The 20279-nt window shown below is 40.7% G+C and overlaps 1 protein-coding gene and 1 pseudogene across 2 annotated transcripts in view; both read left to right on the forward strand.

The window, feature by feature from the left end:
* Slf2 (SMC5-SMC6 complex localization factor 2) overlaps window positions 1-20279 on the forward strand; it is a 53261-nt gene that overhangs the window by 12533 nt on the left and 20449 nt on the right. For both annotated transcript variants that reach the window (XM_051146643.1, XM_051146644.1), the window contains exons 6-11: window positions 327-397; window positions 5338-5460; window positions 6283-6450; window positions 8940-9042; window positions 14460-14535; window positions 16242-16383. In XM_051146643.1, the coding sequence (XP_051002600.1) occupies window positions 327-397; window positions 5338-5460; window positions 6283-6450; window positions 8940-9042; window positions 14460-14535; window positions 16242-16383 (683 nt within the window). The remainder of the gene's footprint in view (window positions 1-326; window positions 398-5337; window positions 5461-6282; window positions 6451-8939; window positions 9043-14459; window positions 14536-16241; window positions 16384-20279) is intronic.
* On the forward strand, window positions 1932-2032 carry LOC127190264 (uncharacterized; annotated as a pseudogene).

The raw sequence follows: 20279 nt of genomic DNA on the forward strand, positions 1-20279 counted from the left end.
CCTAAAAATTAGTAATAGTTCAGCTTCACTGAATTAGAATGCAGAAGCAAAGATAGGCACAGAGCCCTTGGGTGTTTGCACTCAGAGTGAGGCCAGCAGGGTCTTACAGGCAGGGTCCCTCCTCCCTGTGGACACTGCAGTCAAGTTGCCTGCAGTACACAGTACTAGAGTTAAAGCATGGTGATGAGGCTTTAAGAATGGTGATACCCAGACCCGGGTTACTGACAGAGAGTAGGCACTGGCACTCTAAATAACTTAAGCTATCCCAGCTCTTCTTCTACTTAAGATACGCTATAAAATATTTTTAAACTTTCTTTTTGTTTTAGGAATATGCTCAGACTGGAACTTATACAAATACTTTAGAGCGGCTTGTAAAGGAGATGGAAGACACACAAAGGTTGGTTAGAACTATAATCTGTTAAATTTAACAAACTGAGAATGGGACATTAGTTTATATGGGGCTGGGGGTTTAGCTCAGTGGTAAATTGATTACCAAGCCCTGACTTCAGCATCCAGCACCAAAAATCCCAAGGGAACTAGAAATTGACATGCATTTTGTAAGAGTACCATTGTTACAATACTCTTGTCAACTGTTTTAGAAATAAGATGTGTTCTCTTGTTCGTGAGACATAAAAGATACAGGTTTTTACAGAATACTGTATATTGTGTTGTTGCTATAACTTCCTTTTTGCTTGTTATAACAGTATCTTAACTGATAACTTTGAACAGCATGGGTAGAATTTATTTTTATTATTATGTGTGTACACACAGTTCATGCATGAGAATGCTAGTGCATGTTTGCTGTAGCATGTGTGTGAAGATCTGAGGACAGCCTTGGGCATCATTTCTTACCTTCTGTTGTGTTTGAGACAGGCTCCTCGCTGCTGTGTTGTATGCCAGTGTGAGCACTAGGGATTGCTAACACTTGTGCTATGAATCCAGTACCCTTTTTTGGAAATGGGGTCTAACTATGTAGTCTTGGCTGGCCTCAAACTTACAGAAATCTGCCTGCCTCTGTCTCTGGGTTTTGGGATTAAATGCATGCACCAGCTAGCATAATGCATTCAGCTTTTATGTAGGTTCTGACTCAGGTCCTGATTCTTGTGGAGTGAGTGCTTTACTCACTGAGCCATTACCACAACCTGGATTTTATTTTGAATAGTTTAGGTCAGTACACTAATACCAATGTGACTACCACCACCCCCAGCTCCAGAATGTTCTTCATCTTCTCAAACTGAAACTCCACGCCTATTCAATTCTGCTCTTCCTCCCTGCTCTGGCAAACCACCATTTGATTACTCTAGATATTTCATGTGAGATTATTTGTTTCCTTATTAGATCTAGAGTATTGTACTTGGCATGATGTCTTCATTGTTAGTAGTGAAGGTTAAGTCAGAATTTCTTTTTAAGGTTGATTTTTCTGCTTACATATGTGCCACATTTTGTTCATTTATCCATTAATGATCACTTGGGCAGTGCCCACTTTTCAACTGCTATGTTGGTGTGTGTATTTGTATCTTCAGTTCCCCATTTGATGATTTTAAATCTGGACCCATACACAGACTTAGTGAGCCGTGAGGTGATTGTTTGGTGTTGGGAGAGCAGCCACACCATCTCCTGCAACACGTACAGCATCTCACATAACCACCCACAACACAAGCATTTCTCTATCTTCTCCAGCACTTAACTATTCTCCCCAGTACCACCTTCTCACCCCCCCCCCCCGAAAGTGTGTTTAATAGCTATGTTAAAGGACATGGGATGGTTTGGTCTCTCATCATGGATTTGATTGGCATTTTAAGTGTATTTTTGTATGGTATTAGGCCTTTTCATGTTTTTGGAGTAGTTTTTCTTCATAGCTTGCCTGTTTTTAATCGAATAGTTTTTTATTGTTGATATAAAAGTAGGACCTTTTTATAGAATTTTTGTTTGTGCTCACTTCAGCAGCACATATACTAAAATTGGAACAATACAGAGAAGATTAACATGACCCCTGAGCAAGGATGACATGTGGATTATAAAACTCAGTTTTCGTAGAATATGTATATAAACTACTCTTAGTAAGGAACCATAGTTGTGTATTCCTTGTTATAAATAAATTGATTCCACTTAGGGCGTTTTAAAGTGCCCCCCTCCCATTTTTGCATGTTTACCAATTCCAAGCATTTTGTTACTGGTTTTTTGGGGGTATGGGGGAAGGGTTTTTGCTTAACTAGGCATGATCTCACTCTATTGCCACAGTTGTCATCAAAATTTAGATTCTTCTGCCACCAAACTTCCCAAATTCTGGGATTATAGGTGTGTACCACTATGCCCAACCTAAAGTACAGGATTTATGACAATACATGTTTCCTATATCATGTTACTCTTTGGAGGAAATAGTTCAAATGATGATAAGCAGCCCACTTTACACACATCACAAAGTTTAGGGTCATAATTTTCCTAATGAAATTCATGTGACTAGCTGAAGATATTGCCGGTTGTTACAATTCAAGAACTTTGGAGACTGTAGCAGGAAGAGCACCCTGAGTTCACTGTCTCTGTAAATAAATGACACCCAGAGTTCAGTACCTAAGACTAATGGGGAAAGGAGATAGCTGATTCTTGAGTTATCCTCCAACACATACACACATACACCACACACACACACACACACACACACACACACACACAAATGTAATTCTATTTGTTTATTTTTGGTTTTTTGAGATAGAGTCTCACTATGTAGCTCTAGCTGTCCTGGAACTCACTGTGTAGACTACGCTGGCCTCAAACTCATAGAGATCTGCCTACCTCTATCTCCTGAGTGCTGAGATTAAAAGCCTGCGCCACTATGACTGGCTTAAATAAGTTGTAAAATTAAAAAATAAATAAAACTTAAAACAGTGGGCCTAGAGACATGGCTCACTGGCTAAGAACATTTGCTGCTTTTCCAAGTGGCCTGAGTTGGTGTTCTAAAACCCATGTCTGGCAGCTCGCCACCACTTGTTACTCCAGGAGCTCCAATACCCTCTTCTGGCCTCCATGCTAACACACATACAGATGACACACACGTAAATACGTGTACACACAAATTTAAGGTAAAAAAAATTATGTGACTGGATACAGACTTACTGTTAATGAGACCAAAACAGCATGCCTTATTTATTCAAAGACTGTTCATGCCGCGCGGTAGTGGGGCACACCTTTAATCCCAGCATTTGAGAGGCAGAGGCAGGCGGATCTCCGTGAGTTCGAGGCCAGCCTGGTCTACAGAGCGAGTTTCAGGACAGCCAGAGCTGTTCCATAGAGAAACTCAGTCTTGAAAAACCAAAAAAAAAAAAAAAAAGGACTGCTCATGAGACTAAACCAGAAAACTTCATTCAAAGCTACCTGACTAGAGCAGGTAAGATGGTTCAGGATGTCAGAGCACTTGCCACCACGCCTGATAACATGAGTTCAGTTTCAAGAACACCCATGATAGGAGAAAAGAGCTTCTTATAGGTTGTCCTCAGGCCTCCAAGTATGCACAATGACACATACTTGCTACCCATCCCCTAAAAAAAAATGTTTTCCCAAAAACTGTTTAGGGGAACTGGAAAATTGGCTCTTTGATCAAGAGTACTTGTTCTTGCAGAGGACTACAGTTGAGTTCCCAGCACCTACATTGGGCAATTCACAACTGTTTATAGCTCCAGCTCCAGGAGGCATCTGACACCCACTTCTAGCCACCACAGTCACACACATGCACACACAAAGAAAAATAAACAATTTTTAAGTCACTTTAAAAGGAAGTGTAGGTAACTGTATTACATAGAAGTTAGTATATACAAATCTCAGACTTGCTAAACATACAACTATAGGAAATTTTCAGACATTTAAGTAAAAATTTTCCCTATGGGGGGCTGGAGAGATGGCTCAGAGGTTGAGCATAGTCTATTCTTCCAGAGGTCCTGAGTTCAATTCCCAGCAACCACATGGTGGCTCACAACCATCTATAATGTGATCTGATGCCCTCCTCTACAGGTAGAGCACTCAGATACAATTAATTAATTAATTAAGTTTTTGCCTCTGAATTTAGAGAAGTGTTTAAAATTAAGCATTGCTGTATGTGATAATACACACCAATAATCTCAACACTTAGGTGGAGGCAGGAAAATTGAAATTTCAGGCCAGCCTAGAATACATCCAAAGACCTATTTCAACACACACACACACACACACACACACACACACACACACACACACACACAAGTAATAGTAGTAATATTGAGTGTTTCTCAAACTGAAGATAGAAGTAACATTTGGTGTGATGATTGACCCATCAGTATTCACAGAACAGTGAGTTGTTTGGTGGGTTTTTTTTTTTTTAACTTTTTAAAAGATATCTATCTATCTATCTATCTATCTATTTATTTATGAGTGCTCTACCTGCATGTACGCCTGCATGCCAGAAGAGGACATCAGATATTACTAGTTTAGATGGTTGTGAGCTACCATGTAGTTGCTGGGAATTGAACTCAGGACCTCTGGAAGAGCAGATAGTGCTCTTAACCACTGCACCATCTCTCCAGCCCTAAGTGAGTTTATTGATCACTTACTTTCCTTTAGTCTCACCAGGAGTTTGTACTTGGGTGTTGCATAGTAAGTGCTCAGAGTGTTAGGTGTGGTGATGATAATCATGACCATGATGAAAACATAAACCTAATTAACATTGTCAAGGTGTTGGCCTACAAGATGTCAATGAGTGTTAAAGATTAGAAAGGATAATCAAATTGATTACTGCTTACCATTTTTATTTTTATATCCTCTGGTTTGGATAGATCATTCTTAAATTTCTAGCTGTAAAGAAATATTCAAAGGGCTGGAAAGACGGCTCAGTGATTAAGAGTATTGGTTGCTCTTCCTGAGGACCCACGTTTGATACCCAGTACCCACATGATGGCTCAACACCACTGTGACTCCAGTGCCAGGAAATCCAACACTCTCTTCTGGCCTCTATGAGAACTGTGCATAGACATGCATGTAGGCAAAACACATACATAAAATGGAATTTTTAAAAAATAGTGTTTTTCAGAAACAGGATTTACCCTAGATTATAACAATACTTGGTGTTTTCTTTGGTTCAGCTTTTAGCTAAAATTGTCTGTTTTTTAAATAAGTCAAAAATCTGGCCTGAAAAAACAAAAAAACAAAAAACCTGGCCTGATGTGCATGCCTTTATTGGAAGGCAGAGGCAGATGATATATGTTGCATTTGAGGCCAGGCTGGTCTATATACAGAGTCTCAGAACTACATAGACTCTGTCTCAAAAATAGTAAATGTAAATCACTTATTAGGACATTCTTTCAATTTCAGGCTAGATGAACTACAGAAACAGCTACAGGAAGACATAAGACAGGGCCGTGGCATTAAATCTCCTATAAGAATTGGCGACCAGGACAGTACAGATGATGAGGATGGCCTCTTGGAAGAACACAGGTATGGTCTTTTCACACTATCTATAATCCTCTAGTACTTTTTTTTTTTTTTTTTTTTTTTCTGTCCTCAAATTTATTTGTAGACAAGACTGAACTCACAAAGATCTACCTGTCTCTGCCTCCCTGTGCTGGGATTACAGGTGTCCGCCACCATGCCTGGCTTATTTTACCATATTGAAATTTAGTTTTTATAAGACAGCTGGGCCATTAGTAGCTGGCTGCTCAGTGACTGAAATACACTTCGGTTTTGTTGCAAGGCTAACATTGAAACCAAGTTATGTTACAACTCTTCACACTGAGAGACTCAGTGTTTTCCACTTTCAGTGGTAAGGAGGACTAAAAAAAACACACACACTTTGTTTTTTGTTTTTGTTTTTGTTTTCAAGACAAGGTTTCTCTATATAACAGCCTTGGCTGTCCTAGAACTCTGTAGACCAGGCTGGCCTGGAAATCACAGTGATCCAACTGCCTGTGCCTTAAGCATTCTTGGATTAAAGTCACACACCACCTGGCTAAAACATTGTAGAGTCATTCTCCCAGTTGGAGGTTCATACTGACTCTCTGCTAAGTGCTGCTGGCAGCAGTGAATGCCTTCAATCCCACCACTCAGGAGGCAGAGGCAGGAGTTTCAGACCAACCAGGACTACACAGAGAAACCCTGTCTCAGAGCGCGCGTGCGCGCGCGCACACACACACACACACACACACACACACACACACACACACAGATTCTCAAAGTTTGCCAAGTGTTTTGGCTTCACATTTTAAGTACAAAATTATTCATATCCTAACTTTTTGATAATCAATGATCTTTGTATTTCAGGGAATTTCTAAAAAAATTTTCAGTTACAATTGATGCTATTCCTGATCATCATCCAGGTGAAGAAATATTTAATTTTCTCAATTCTGGAAAAATTTTCAATCAATATACCTTAGACTTAAGAGACTCTGGTTTTATCGGAGAAAGTGCTGTGGAAAAGCTTATCCTCAAGTAAGTAAATCATAAACATTTGATTTTTTTTTTCTTAATAAAAAATTGTTCTAAGGGCTGGAGAGATGGCTTACTAGTTAAGAACACTTAACTGCACTTGCAGAGGACTCAGAATCAATTTCCAGCACCTGCATGGTGGCTGTAACTATCCATTATTCCAGTTCCAAAGACTCTGACACTCCTCTGACCTTTGTGGGCAGCAGACATTTGTGAGGTACACATAAAGGTAGCAAAATTACAGTTACGAAGTAACTATGAAAATAATTTACGGTTGGGTCACCACAACATGATGCACTGTATTAAAGGATTGTGGTTATAGGAAGGTTGAGAACCACTGCCCTAGAGGAACAGAACTTACAGAATAAATCTATATGTGTAGAGTGGGGATTTAGTTGAATGGTTTACAGGCTGTGGTCCAGCTAGTCCCAACAATGGCTGTCCACAAAAGGAAGTTCCAGAAGTGCAGTTGTTCAGTCCAAGAGTTTGGATGTCTCAGCTAGTCTTGCATATATTCTAGAATCCTGTAGATTCTGGCATTCACTGTAATGCCAGTGAAGGAATGAACCTTATAGAGAAAACAAGAGCCAGAGCAAGCAGGCAGAGAGAGAGAGAGCAATCCTCTTTGGACGGTGACCCACACCTTTAATTCCAGCACCTGGGAGGCAGAAGCAGACAGATCACTGTGAGTTTAAGGCCAGCATTGTCTATAGAGCGAGTTCTAGTACAAGCAAACCACACAGAGAAACCCTGTCTCCAAAAACAAAAAAAAAAAGAAAGAAAGAAAAAAAATGGGTCTAACTACTTCAAATGATTTTATTAAGAAAAAATATCCCAAACATGGAGTGGAGAGATGGCTACTCTTCCAGGGGAGCCGGGTTCAATTCCCAGCAACATAATGGCAGCTCATAACTGTCTGTTACTCTAGTTCCAGGGGATCTGGCACCTTCACATAGACATACACATGTGGGCAAAACTACCAATGCACATAAAAATAAACCTTGGGATTTTGGGGGTGGGGGTTTCTCTGTGTAGCCTTGACTGTCCTGGACTTGCTTTGTAGACCAGGCTGGCCTGGAATTCACAGAGATCCGCCTGCCTCTGCTTTACCAATTGCTGGGATTACAGGCATGTACCACCTCTCCCAGCTTAATAAATCTTTTTTTTTTTTTTTTTAAGAAGAAAAAAGGAAAAAAAAAAATTTCATCAACAGGTGTGTTAATTCCAAAGGTAGTCAAGTTGACAACCAAGAATAGCCATCACAGAGGCAAAACACCCATACACATAAATACAATCTTTCTTTTCTTTTAAGTTGCTCTTAAAAGCTTCTTATTGGGGACTAGTAAAAGAACCTGCCTCTGCCTCCCAGGTTCTGAGATTAACACCATGTTGCCTTAGGTCCTTCCTTTTGTTTACAAGTAAAAATGAAGGCCTCAAGTGTGGTATATATCCCATACATTTATCAATATGTAATGGCTGGGGATGTAGCTCGGTTTATAGAGCGATTATTAGCATACACAGGGCCCTGGGTTTGGTCTTCAACGGTGTGTAAGCCAGAGGTGGTGGCACACACTTGGGAGGTGAAAGTGAAAGGTCAGAAGTCCCCAGTTGTCTTCAACTGCATTGCAAGTTTGAGGCCTTCCTGGACTACAGGAGCTACTGTTTCCATCCACGGCACTTCACAACTGGTATCTAAAGTTGCTGGGGCAAGAAGATTGCAAGTTTGGAGTCACCCTGAGCCTGCAAAGTAGGACCTTGTCTCCAAAACCACATTCCCAGTCCTGGAAAAGGAAAGGATCTGTGATGATGACAGTAATAACTGAGGCTCTCAGAGTAGGATGGGTCAACCAAGAAGGTTGTTTTACTTCATGCCTAGGGAGTCCTGTCCCTCCTGTATTGGTTTTACCATGGTTTTTTCTCTCCTAGTAGTAGTATCTTATTCATTGTGGTGCAGTGCTAGCTTCCTGTTCAGATTCCCAGAAAGCACATACAGCCTGTGCTTGCTTTCTGCTTGTGGCTGATTGTGTGAACTTCAGTCAGCAGTGTCACACAACGCAAGTGATTTTGCCCAGCTAAAAATCAGAATTTAGGTACCATTGAGAAAAAGACAAAGAGGTGGACAGCTCTTAAAATCTGCCCAATGCCTTGACTAGGATAATTGTTCTCAGCATATGGCATTTTGGGTCTAGAAAGACCATGTGGGCTCTGGTGCTGAGTTTTAGGAAGTTCATCCCTACACTGACAAAAGCACATGTCCTCACACTTGGTTGACTCTTGAATATTGCTTACAAATGGACCTTTGTCCACAGAGTTGTGTGGAGCCCACAGTGTGACAGCTGGGCCATCAGTTGAATTTGTATGTATAAACCTGTTCCATTTTGGTGTGGCATCCACCTCCATCAACTGAGGTTTTTTTACTTGTTTCCTGATTATTCAAATGTGTTTGTGCTAAAGCTGTTCTGTCATGGGTAACAATCATTTTCTGTTTTCAGATCAGGAAAAACAGATCAGATTTTTTTGACAACACAAGGCTTCCTTACCTCTGCATACCACTACGTCCAGTGCCCTGTACCTGTTTTAAAGTGGCTGTTTCGGGTAAGAGAAGTATTTGGGCTTATAGTGGGAACCTACTGTGTTTTCTACTCAATAAACTCCTAGGGTCTAGCAAGATGGCTCAAGGGTGAAGGTGCTTGCCACCATGCTTGACGATCTGAATTCAGTCCCCAGGCCCCACATGGTGGAAGGAGAGAATCACCTCAAGAAAGTTATGCCCTGGCCTCTACTTAAACCATGCACCTACTACATAAATGAATAAGGGAAATTTTCTTCTTAATTTTTTTTTCACTTTAAGCCATGGTTTCTGGGGGAATAAAATGACTACACACACACACACACACACACACACACACACACACACAAATATAAAAATAAATATCTATATTCTTGTTCTATCCCTAGCTACAGGGTTACTGAACAAAAATATGCTCATGTAAAAATACATTCACTTGGGACTGGAGTGATGGCTCAGTGGTTAAGAGCACTGGCTTATCTCCCAGAGGACCCAGGTTCAATTCCCAGCACCCACATACAAAAATTAGTTAATAATTTGCCTGGTAAGCATGAATCCTTGTATTTGGGATTCCCTACCCTTGACTAAATTGATCATAGTACCACATGTCTGTAATCTGTGTTACTAGTGAAAATCCTGTACAGTGAACATAGGGCATGTATATGTAATCCCACCACTTGAAAGGACCAGGATTTCAAGGTCATCCTCAGGTACATAGTAAGAGTGAGGTCAGCTTTAACTGTCTGAAACCTTGTCTATGATCCAGGTCTGATGGCACACATCTGTGATTCTAAGGCAGGAGGGTCACAAGTTCAAGGCCAACCTAAGTAAATCACTGAAAATGAAACTTCATTTGGAGATGCAGTTTAAAGTATTTTCCTGGCATGAGCGGTTCCTATCCTAGGTTCAATCCCCACTATTGCAAAAGAAAAAAGTACTATTAAGTGAACATAAATAGAACATGTCTATGTGCTATGTAGATTACTTACTTTGATAACAAACAATTGAGCATTTTTCCTCTCAGTATATAACTAGTATCCTTTTTAATGGCATTATAGTATTCCTTTGTTTTTCTATACTGTGATATGTTTAAACCAGCCTCCGTTCATAGGCAATCTTGTTGTGTATGTATTTCTATGAAATCACCACATCGCTCACCCTAAAAGTCATTTCAACAAAGACGTTGTCTAAACCTTGTCCTATGTGGAGCATGTCTTCAGATGTCACCTCCTCCTGGTAGGACAGCTTAACACAAACATGGCCAAGACATTTTTTTTTTTTTTAAGATTTAATTATTACGTATACAGTGAAGGACAGAAGAGAGCATCAGATCAGATTGTAGATGGTTGTGAGCCACCATGTGGTTGCTGGGAATTGAGCTCAGGACCTCTGGAATACCATTCGGTGTTCTTAACCTCTGAGCCATCTATCCAGCCTGTCCAAGACATTTTTTAAATTGGCTAAAGCTGTGTGTGTAGCTGAACAAAATTTGGTATTCCTTATAGTTTAGATTTAAATTTATTATTTCTTATTGTTACAATCTATGGCTCAGAGTAGAAGAGGATACCACTTGAAGTAGTGTGTGTTATTCTATGAACATATTTTTACAGTTGGGCTTTTTATTTTTATTTTTTCACATTTATAAAGCATGTGCACACACCTTCCAGGAGTTCGTTCTCCCCTTCTGCCATATGGGTTCATATGGGTTCCAGAGAATGAACTCAGATCCTAAGATCTAGCAGCTGTTTGCTGCCTTCAAGTTTGGCCTTTGTGGTTGTTCTGAGACAAGAGTTTCACTACATAGCATAGTCCACTCTCAAACTCCACATCTTCCTGAACCCCCATGAGCTCACACCTCACAGCTCACAGCTGTGTACCACCATTCCAAGCCACTTTTTTTTTAACTTGGATTTTTGTCTCCTCATCTTAATTTCTTCTATCTTGCTAAAAGGTTGACTAAATCAGTGATTCTCAACCTGTGGGTCAAACAACCCTTTCACAGGGGTTGCCTGAGACCTCTGCATCTCAGATATTCACCTTGCGATTCATAACAGTAGCAAAATTACAGCTATAAAGTAGCAATGAAATTAATTTTATGGTTGTGGTATCACCACATGAGGAACTATCATTAAGGGGTGAAATCATTAGGAAGATTGGAAACCACTGAACTAGATATAGATAAAAGTACAATGATGCCAGGCATGGTGGTGCATGCCTATAATCCCAGCAGGCGGATTGCTGTAAGTTCGAGGCCAGCCTGATTTACAAAGGGAGTCCAGGACAGCCAAGGCTACACAGAGAAACCTTGTCTTGGCAGGGGAAGTGCAATAATTTCACCTAAGTATTGATAGATTTTAGATATTTACCAAGTTACCAGTCACACTTGCTTTTCTAATATCCTGATTGTTAGGATAAAGTGGCAAAAGGTACCTTGGCAGTTTGGAGCCAAAGATCACCACAAAGTCACACCACGCAATAGATCTAGTGCAAGAGGGTTGGGGGGGGGGGTATTTTGGAGTGGGGACGAGGAGAGGGGAGCAAACAGACAAACACATGATATCTAGAGAGACCTTCCTAGGGATAGTGCAAATGCACCACACCTGGCAGGAGCAGGGTAATGACATAAGCGCCTGCTGCTGAGTCACTGAAAAGCAGGCTGGAGGAGAGCCAAATTTATAACACTAATAAATACAGATTGTCCTGTCTTTTCAGGTGGGGGGTGGGGGGGGGGAGACAGGGTTTCTCTGTATAGCCCTGACTGTCCTCGAATTCACTCTGTAGTGAGACCAGGCTGGCCTCAAACTCAGAGATCCACCTGCCTCTGTCTCCTGAGTACAGGGTTTAAAGACAAGCACCACCGCCCCACTGTCCTGTCCTTCTAGAAGGCAGCTAATCCCTAGTTACTGATCTTCCTTGTGTCTCTGGTGACAGCATCTTTTTCATGGTACCTTAGTTCGGCCTGGGAAGATGGCTTAGTGAGTAAAGTGCTTCCTTCACAAGCATGAAGACCTGAGTTCAGATCCCAGCGGTCACATAAAAGCCATGCACGGTGGTTCACATCCCTGCAGTGTCAGGAAGGCTAGAGGCCATTAATGGGGGAAGGGCTGCTGACTTCTCAGTCTAGGGAAAATTGTGAGCTCCAGGTTCAGTGAAGAGACCCTATGGTCTCTCATTAGGAGAATTTGAGCTAGAAGATGAGACTGTCTCAAAAATAAAGGAATGAATACTGTTTCATAATGTGAGTGCAGTGTGACTAACCAACATTTCTGCTTCTGTGCCTTCTCTACTGTGGCGGGATAACTCCTAGAACTCTAAACCAAGATAAACCCACCCTTAAAAAGAAAGCTGCGCTAGGTATGGTAGTGCCATCTATAAACATAGGCCTAGGAGATAAAAACAGGAGGATCAGTAGTTAGTTCAATTTTAGATACATAACTAGTTTGAGTCTAGCTAGAGCTACATGCTCCTAGATTCAAGTCCCCTCCTCTAGTTAAAAATGTATGGATATGTTATTTATTTGTAACTTCAATTACTAATTTGTGGTTTTATTTTTCTTTGTGTGTGCTTAAATGTACAGGCCAGGGGTTTTCTTTTGTTTCTCTGTGATGTTTTGGCTGTCCTGGACTGGTTTGGTAGACCAGGCTAGCCTCAAACTCACAGAGATCTGCCAGGCTCTGCTGGGATTACATGAGCCACCACTGTGCTTGACATGTGTCTTAACTACGGTTTTATTGCTGTGAAGAGATATCATGACCATAGCAACTCTTATAAAGGACAATTAATTGGGGCTGGCTTACAGGTTCAGAGGTGTAGTCCATTATTGACATGGTCAGAAGCTTGGCCAGCAGCAAGAAGAGAGTGACACTGGGCCTGGCTTGAGCTTCTGAAGCCTCAGAGCCCTCCCACCAGGTTCACACTTGCTCTAACAAGACAGCCTCCTAGTAGTGCCCCTCCCGTGAGGCTCATATGAGCCATTTTCATTCAAATCAGCACATTCAGCAAACTTCAGGAATTCATCTTTCTCAGTCTTACTAGCATTGTGATTTAATGCACATAACAGTACAGCTGGGGTTTTTTTGGTTGTTGTTTGGTTGGTTGTTTTTTTTGGGTTTTTTGTTTGTTTGTTCGTTTGTTTGTTGTTTTTAACATAGGTTCTTGCAGTTGAACTCAGGTCCTCTTGTACAAACACTTTATCAACTAAACTGTCTCACCTATGGCAGTTTTTCCTATTGATCATCTTAGGAGCAGTATTTTCCTTTATGTTTGTTTTTGGGGTGGGGTGGGGTGGGGTGGGGAGCTGGCGCACAGTTGTAGAGGGTGTAGTTGTGTGCATGTGTTGACTAGGGATTGACAACTAGGGTGTCCTCAGTTGCTCTCAGTTTTATTTTTTGAGGCAAAAAACCTGGAGCTTACATATTGACTAGACTGCTGGTCAGTGAGCTGCAAGGATCCTTCTGCCTCTGTTTCCCCAAAGCTGGGAAGCACAAATGCACATGACCCAGCTAGAGAGAGGCTCATGGTTAAGAAGAGCACTGGCTGCTCTTCTGCAGGAGCCCCCCATTCCCACAATCTACATACCTGCACTCAACCACCTTAGAACCTTCTTTTGGCCTTTATGGGAACAGTATATACATTCAGGCAAAATACTCATCCACATAAAAATAACAAATAAGATATAAAAACAAATGTATGCCACCATACTTGATTTTGTTTGTATTTTGAAATGATGTCTACACAGTATACACAGTACAATGGCCTGGTACTCTCTGTAGACAAGACTGGCTTCAAACTCAGAGATCTACCTGCCTGTTCCTCCCAGGTTCTGGGACTAAAGGCATGCACCAACACTTTTGGCCATATGCAACCATACTTGGCTTTTATGTGGCTACTAAGGATTGAACTCAGATTCTCATCTCCCACTTGTTCACCAGCTAAGTCATCTTCCAAGTTCCCATTTCGTGTTTAGTTTGGAGTGGTGCTAGAACACAGAAAAGTAGCTTTTTATAGTTTATAGTGTTACTTACCTAATTACAGGTAGAAGTTATAAAAATGAAAAACAAACAACATAAGTCAAGTAGCCTGTTGGAATGGCAAGAACCCTGGCCTGAGACTAGTAGACCTGTGTTTGGTTTCACCTCCTATGTATCTATTATGTATATCCCATTGGTAAGATATTGGTCTGTTTATATATATATACTGAAAGCCCCTTCTGAGATTACTTTGCTAAATGAAGTACACGTGAAAACCTTTTTGGAAGTGGGATGTCGTTGCTTTTCCTGGGCTGGCATCATATTCACCATCTTCCTGTCTCAGTCTCGTAAGGAGCTGGGATTAGGAACATTCTCCACATCACAGACTTAACATAACTCTATATGGACCTAGCAAACGCCAAACTCATGTTCCCTTTCTTTCTAATACTTTATTATTTACCTGCTTTTGACAGATGATGTCGGTCCACACAAACTGTATTGTGTCAGTACAGATTTTAAGTACGTTGATGGAAATAACCATTAGAAATGGTGAGTACTTAAATTGATTTGTTGTATTTGCTGTTGTTTATTACATGGTCTCTTTCATAGTGCTTAATGTTAGAGTTGTGGTTTTCCTGGTATTAAGGATTAAACATGATCTTAATAGATAACAATCCTTAATACTTAATACATGAGGGCTGGAGAAGTGGGTCAGTGGTTAAGAGCACTGGCTGCCCTTACAGAAGACCTGGGTTCAATTCCCAGCATCCACATGGCTGCTCACAACTGTCTGTGACTCCAGTTCCAGGTGATCCATTGCACCAGGCATGCATATGGAGCACCTGTCTGTGCATAAAGGTAAAATACCCATACACATAAAATAAATAAATCTTAAAACAACAACAACAAATCTAACACATGAGTTACTTTATGGGATTAGTAGAAATAGTTGAAAACTTATCAATGTGTTAAATCACCCAGTTAAAAAATTACTCTTATTTAGGCTTAGTTGTTGTTATTGTTTGACACAGTCTCGTGTACCTCAGGCTATCTTCAAACTAGCTTTGTACCCTGGGCTGGCCTTGAACCTTTTTTTTTTTTTTTTTTTTTTTTTAAGATTTATTTATTTATTTATTGTGTATACAATGTTGTGTCAAAATGTATACCTGCATGCCAGAAGAGGGCATTAAATTACTTTAAAGATGGGTGTGAGCTACCATGTGGTTGTTGGGAATTGAACTCAGGACCTCTGGAAGAGCAGACAATGCTCTTAACTGATGAGCCATCTCTCCAGCCCCCATTGCCTTGAACTCTTGATCTTCCTACCTCACCCTTCTAAATGCTAGACTTACCAGTGTGCAGGACTGGGCTCAGTTTTAACCAACTGATCTTAATTGGCTTATGGATATTATTATGTTAATATTTGCACACAGTGCATTAAGACAGGTTGAAACCATTTATTGTAAGTCAGAGTGTTGCTTTCTTGCCTTTGAAAGCCCTTTTAATTCAAGAAGCGTTATGGTGGGCTGGAGAGATAGCTCAGCAGTTAAGAGCACTGGCTGCGCTCCCAGAGGACCTGGGTTCAATTCTCAGTATCCACATGGTAGCTCACAACTGTCTGTAACTCCAGTAGTCCCAGCAGATCTGACACCATCACACAGACATATATGCAAGCAAAACACCATCACAAGTCCAGGACAGCCAAAGCTACATGGAGAAACCCTGTCTCAGGGGGAAAAAAAGAAGGAGCAGTATTATGGTTTAGCCAGTCACTTATTTGAGGGGTAAAGAAAGTAAAGGCACTGAAAATGATAAAGTCTTCCAGTGTTAATAGTAGTTCGGATTTTAACCAGTGTTGTGTCCGGTCATTTCAAAACATGTTACTTCCTTATGACTTATACTCTTTGATGGCTCAGTCAAGTTTTTTTTTGTTTTTTGTTTTTTGGGGTTTTTTTGTATTATTTCTTTCATACAGTCTAGTAAGTTATACTTTCTATGATCTGTAACTTAACTAAAGTGGTAACATATCATTAGCAGCCGTCATTTCTGTGAAATCTTTGTGATAAAAGCCAAGTATGGTGGCGTATGCCTATAATCCAGCATAGTGTGCATAGTGAGAACCTTCTCTAAAAAAAAAGAAAAAGGAAAGAAGGAAGAAAAGAATGGTAACAATCAGCTTCTTAGACCAATCTCACTTTGCAGTGTGACTTTGTGCATGAGTGGTTTGAATTAAAATGATTTCTTGTGTTAACCAGATACTTTCAGTGACTCTCCAGTTTGGCCGTGGATCCCATCATTGTCTGACATAGCAGCTGTGTTTTTCAACATGGGTGTTGGTTTTGGATCTTTGTTTCCTCTGGAGACACTTCAGCCAGACTTTAATGAAGACAATCTGATGTAAGTTTTCTTCACATCACAAATGCCAGAAAGATATTTTTGTTGTTTTGTTTTGTTTGAGACACTCTTACTCTTTAGCCCTACCTGGCCTGGAACTTGACTATGTAGAACAGACTGGCCTTGAACTAACAGATATTCATCCACCAGCTTCTTCCTTGGAAGTGCTAAGATTAGAGCTGTGTGCCATCAAACTGGACTCAAAAAGAAAGTTTTGTTTGTTTTTCAAGACAGGATTTCTCTGTAGCCCTGGAACTCACTTGGGAAGTAGAGACAGGTGGATCCCTGGGTTTGAGGCCAGCCTGATCTACAAAGCAAGCCCAGGACAGCCAAGGCTACGTAGAGAGACTCTGTCTTGAAAAAAGAAGAAGAAGAAGAAGAACTTGGTAAAAAGTAATTTGATAAATGATTCAGTCTAAAGGCCTAAGAATGAACTGAGAGACTATGACAGATAGGTTTGGTATGTCTACCCAAGTGTAAAATGTGTAAAGAGAAGACAGTAACCTTTAAGATCAGCAGCTAGTTAGAAGTATGCTAAAAGAAGTAAATTTAGTGACAGTAGGGGGAAAAATCAGAAATAAACCTAACTAGAAACATACGTATATAAATAAAGACACAGAGATGGTGAATGGAAAGCCTACTGTTCATTCCAACATGGAACACTAGCGTAAGTGTTCAGATCTACGCTACATGTCAGCAGGATTTGGAGATAGGAAGGAGTTGGACCGTACAGTTGACTTGAAATTTATAAAATCAGAAATATGATACAAAACTGGCCTGAGCAGATTTTTACCAAACAGGAAAAACAAATTTCACCATTGGTAAAGTCTAAAAGTGTTCCAAAAATAGTCAGTGCTTTGTGTATATTAAGGTGTAGGTTAGGAGAGGACCTATTCAGTACCTGGTGTTCTCCAGTGTTTGAAAAGCTCAGTAGCCCTTTAGGGGGAAAATGGACTCATACCTCAAATTGACAGATGACAGATTTTAACATATACAGGCTGGAAAGATGGCTCAGAGGTTAAGAGCACTGACTGCTCTTCCAGAGGTCATGAGTTCAATTCCCAGCAACCACCTGGTGGCTCATAACCATCTATAAGCTGGGCGTGGTGGCGCACACCTTTAATCCCAGCACTCAGGAGGCAGAGGCTATTGGATCCCTGTGAGTTTGAGGCCAGCCTGGTCTACAAAGTGAGTCCAGGGCAGCCAAGACTATACAGAAAAACTTTGTCTCTAAAAACCAAAAACCAAACCAAACCATAACAACCATCTATAATGTGATCTGATGCCCTCTTCTGGCTTGCAGGTGTACATGCAGGCAGAGTACTGTATATATAATAAATAAATCTTTAAAAAAAAAAAAATATATATATATATATATATATATATGCGCGCAGTGAAAATACAGAATAGAAGAAACTGGCAGGACTGTCTTATAATTCTAGAACAGGAGAAGATGATTTTGTATAAAATAAACCCTCTATGAAAGGGAATGTGAATTTGATTAGTTTTTGAAGTCTTAATGGCAAAGATTATTATAAGCAATGCCAAAGATCCTTCAAAATGGAGGGGAGAAAGAAATATGGGGGCGGGAGCACAAGTGAGAGCAAGAGCATGTGGCCTAGTCACGGGTAAGGAAGATAAAATAAATATCAACAACTCAATACAAAATGGGCAAAATGAACTGATTGCAAAAAAAGTAAAAGCAATTCTTAAATTACCAGCACACATTCATCTTGGTTCATAAGAAAAGTGCAAATTGTTATAACATGGTGTTTCCAAAACCAAATTCATTTCTAGTTCTCTTTTCATCAAAACTGGACCCCTTGTTACTTTGGTGTACTGCATGCCAAAAATTATGTTGAATAGCAAAATTTTAGACATGCTCTAATATTTCAATAGAAACAGTACCTTCCTAGCCATCCAAAAATCCCCTTATATTAACATTCTGTTTGTGTTTGAAACAGCACCTCTGGCTGTCCTGAACCTGAACAGATCCTCCTGTCTCTGACTCCCGAGTCGCAGGATTGCAAATGTGCCACCACACCTAGCCAGCTCAGTACCACCTCCCACCACCCCACGACTACCCACGTAGACAGGATTTTCTATAGGTCCTGGCTGGCCTGGAACTTGCTGTATAGACCAGCTGGCCTTGGATTCACAAGAGATTTGCCTGTCTCTGCTTCAAAGACATGTACCATCATCATATCCAGCTAACTACTCGTTTAAAAATACCTCATACTCTGAATAATACTCACAGTTGAAGGGCTGGAAAGTTTTTCAGCAGTTAAGAGTTTGTAGTGCTCTCACATAGGACCCAAGTTTGGTTCCCAGCCCCTTGTGCATTGGGTCACAAGAGCCTGTAACTCCAGCTTTCGAGGATCCAGTTGTCTCATCCCCATGACATCTACACAGGGATATACCTATGACATGCAATCAACAATAAATATATGTGTAAACATGTAAAATATTAACTACATCATTTTTAATGAACTCAATAGTATAGTAATTTTGTATGTTGTATACCGTGGATTTGGATTTTTGGTTATAGTAAACATGTAGAATTGAATAATTGGATCAGTACAAAATGTGAATAATATTTAGCAATATTATTTGGAGGGTTTTTCTACAGATCTGGCTTCATGGTTAAGAGCACTTGCTACTCTTCCAGAGGACCTAAGTTGAGTTGCCAACACCCGTGTCAGATTCTCCACAACTGCTTGTAATTCCAGCTCCACAAGATCCAATACTCTGTCTTGTACTCCGTAGACACTGCACCTACATGTTCACAAACACACAGAGAAACACATATGCAATAACTAAAAATAAAATAGCTTCCTTTTTTTTTTGTTTGTTTGTTTTTCCAGACAAAATTTCTCTGTGTAAAAGCCCTGGCTGTCTTGGACTTGCTTTGTAGACCAGGCTGGCCTTGAACTCAGATCCACCTACCTCTGCCTCCCAAGTGCTGGGATTAAAGACATGGGCCACCACATCTAGCTTCTTTTTTCTTTTTTTAAAAGTGAGCAGGGAGCCTCTATGTTTGTGATCCTAGCATGTGAGAGCGTGAGTGATGAGGATCATCACAAAGTAAAGGAGCATGGGCTCCATAGTTCCACGCCAGCCTTGGCTACAGAGTAGAACTATCTCAAAAAACAAAGCTTTGCTCCAAAGCCCAGGAACCTCAAAGAGAGAGGGCAGGGAGTGAGAGAGCTGGAGGCTGAGAAGGAGCTGTGAAATGCTGTCTTCTGGGCATGATGTGACTGTTGTAGCTATGAACTTAGCAGTGCTGTTATCTGCGTAAGACCCGTGAAGACCTGCCCGCTCCTTGTATCATCTTACTTCTTTGCCATGGCCACTGTTTACAGCCTTGGCCAAGAAGTAAACCCCTACTCACACTCATGCAAGTAGTCCTCATTAAAAGTAATGGAGCACGAAAGAAAAAGGAAGAAGTCTTCACATGCAGGTGTGGAAGGGTCTTCAAGGTACATTGCTCCAGGGAAAAGGAAGCTAGACAACAGTACACAACATGCCACTGTCTGTAGCACAGTGGGTGCAGAGGGACATTATGAGAGCTGAGAACATATGACACCAGATACGTCAAAATATTGTGGCTTTAGGTTTTTGGGGTTTGTTGTTGTTGTTGTTGTTGTTGTTTCTTTCATAAGTATATATGTGTCTCCATAAGTGAATGCCACATGAGTGCGGTGCCACAGAGGCCAGAATAGGGTGTCTGGTCCCCTGGAGCTGAAGTTAGAGATGGTTGTGAACCTCCTGGTATGGGTGCTGGGAAACAAACCTCAGTCCTTTACAAGAGCAGTATACACTCCTAACCACTAACCCATCTCTCCAGTGCAACTTATAAAGCTTCCATTACACAAGGATGATGGATGAAAATCTTGGCC

Source organism: Acomys russatus, chromosome 5 (genome assembly GCF_903995435.1).
Source record: "Acomys russatus chromosome 5, mAcoRus1.1, whole genome shotgun sequence".
Lineage (NCBI taxonomy): Eukaryota > Metazoa > Chordata > Mammalia > Rodentia > Muridae > Acomys > Acomys russatus.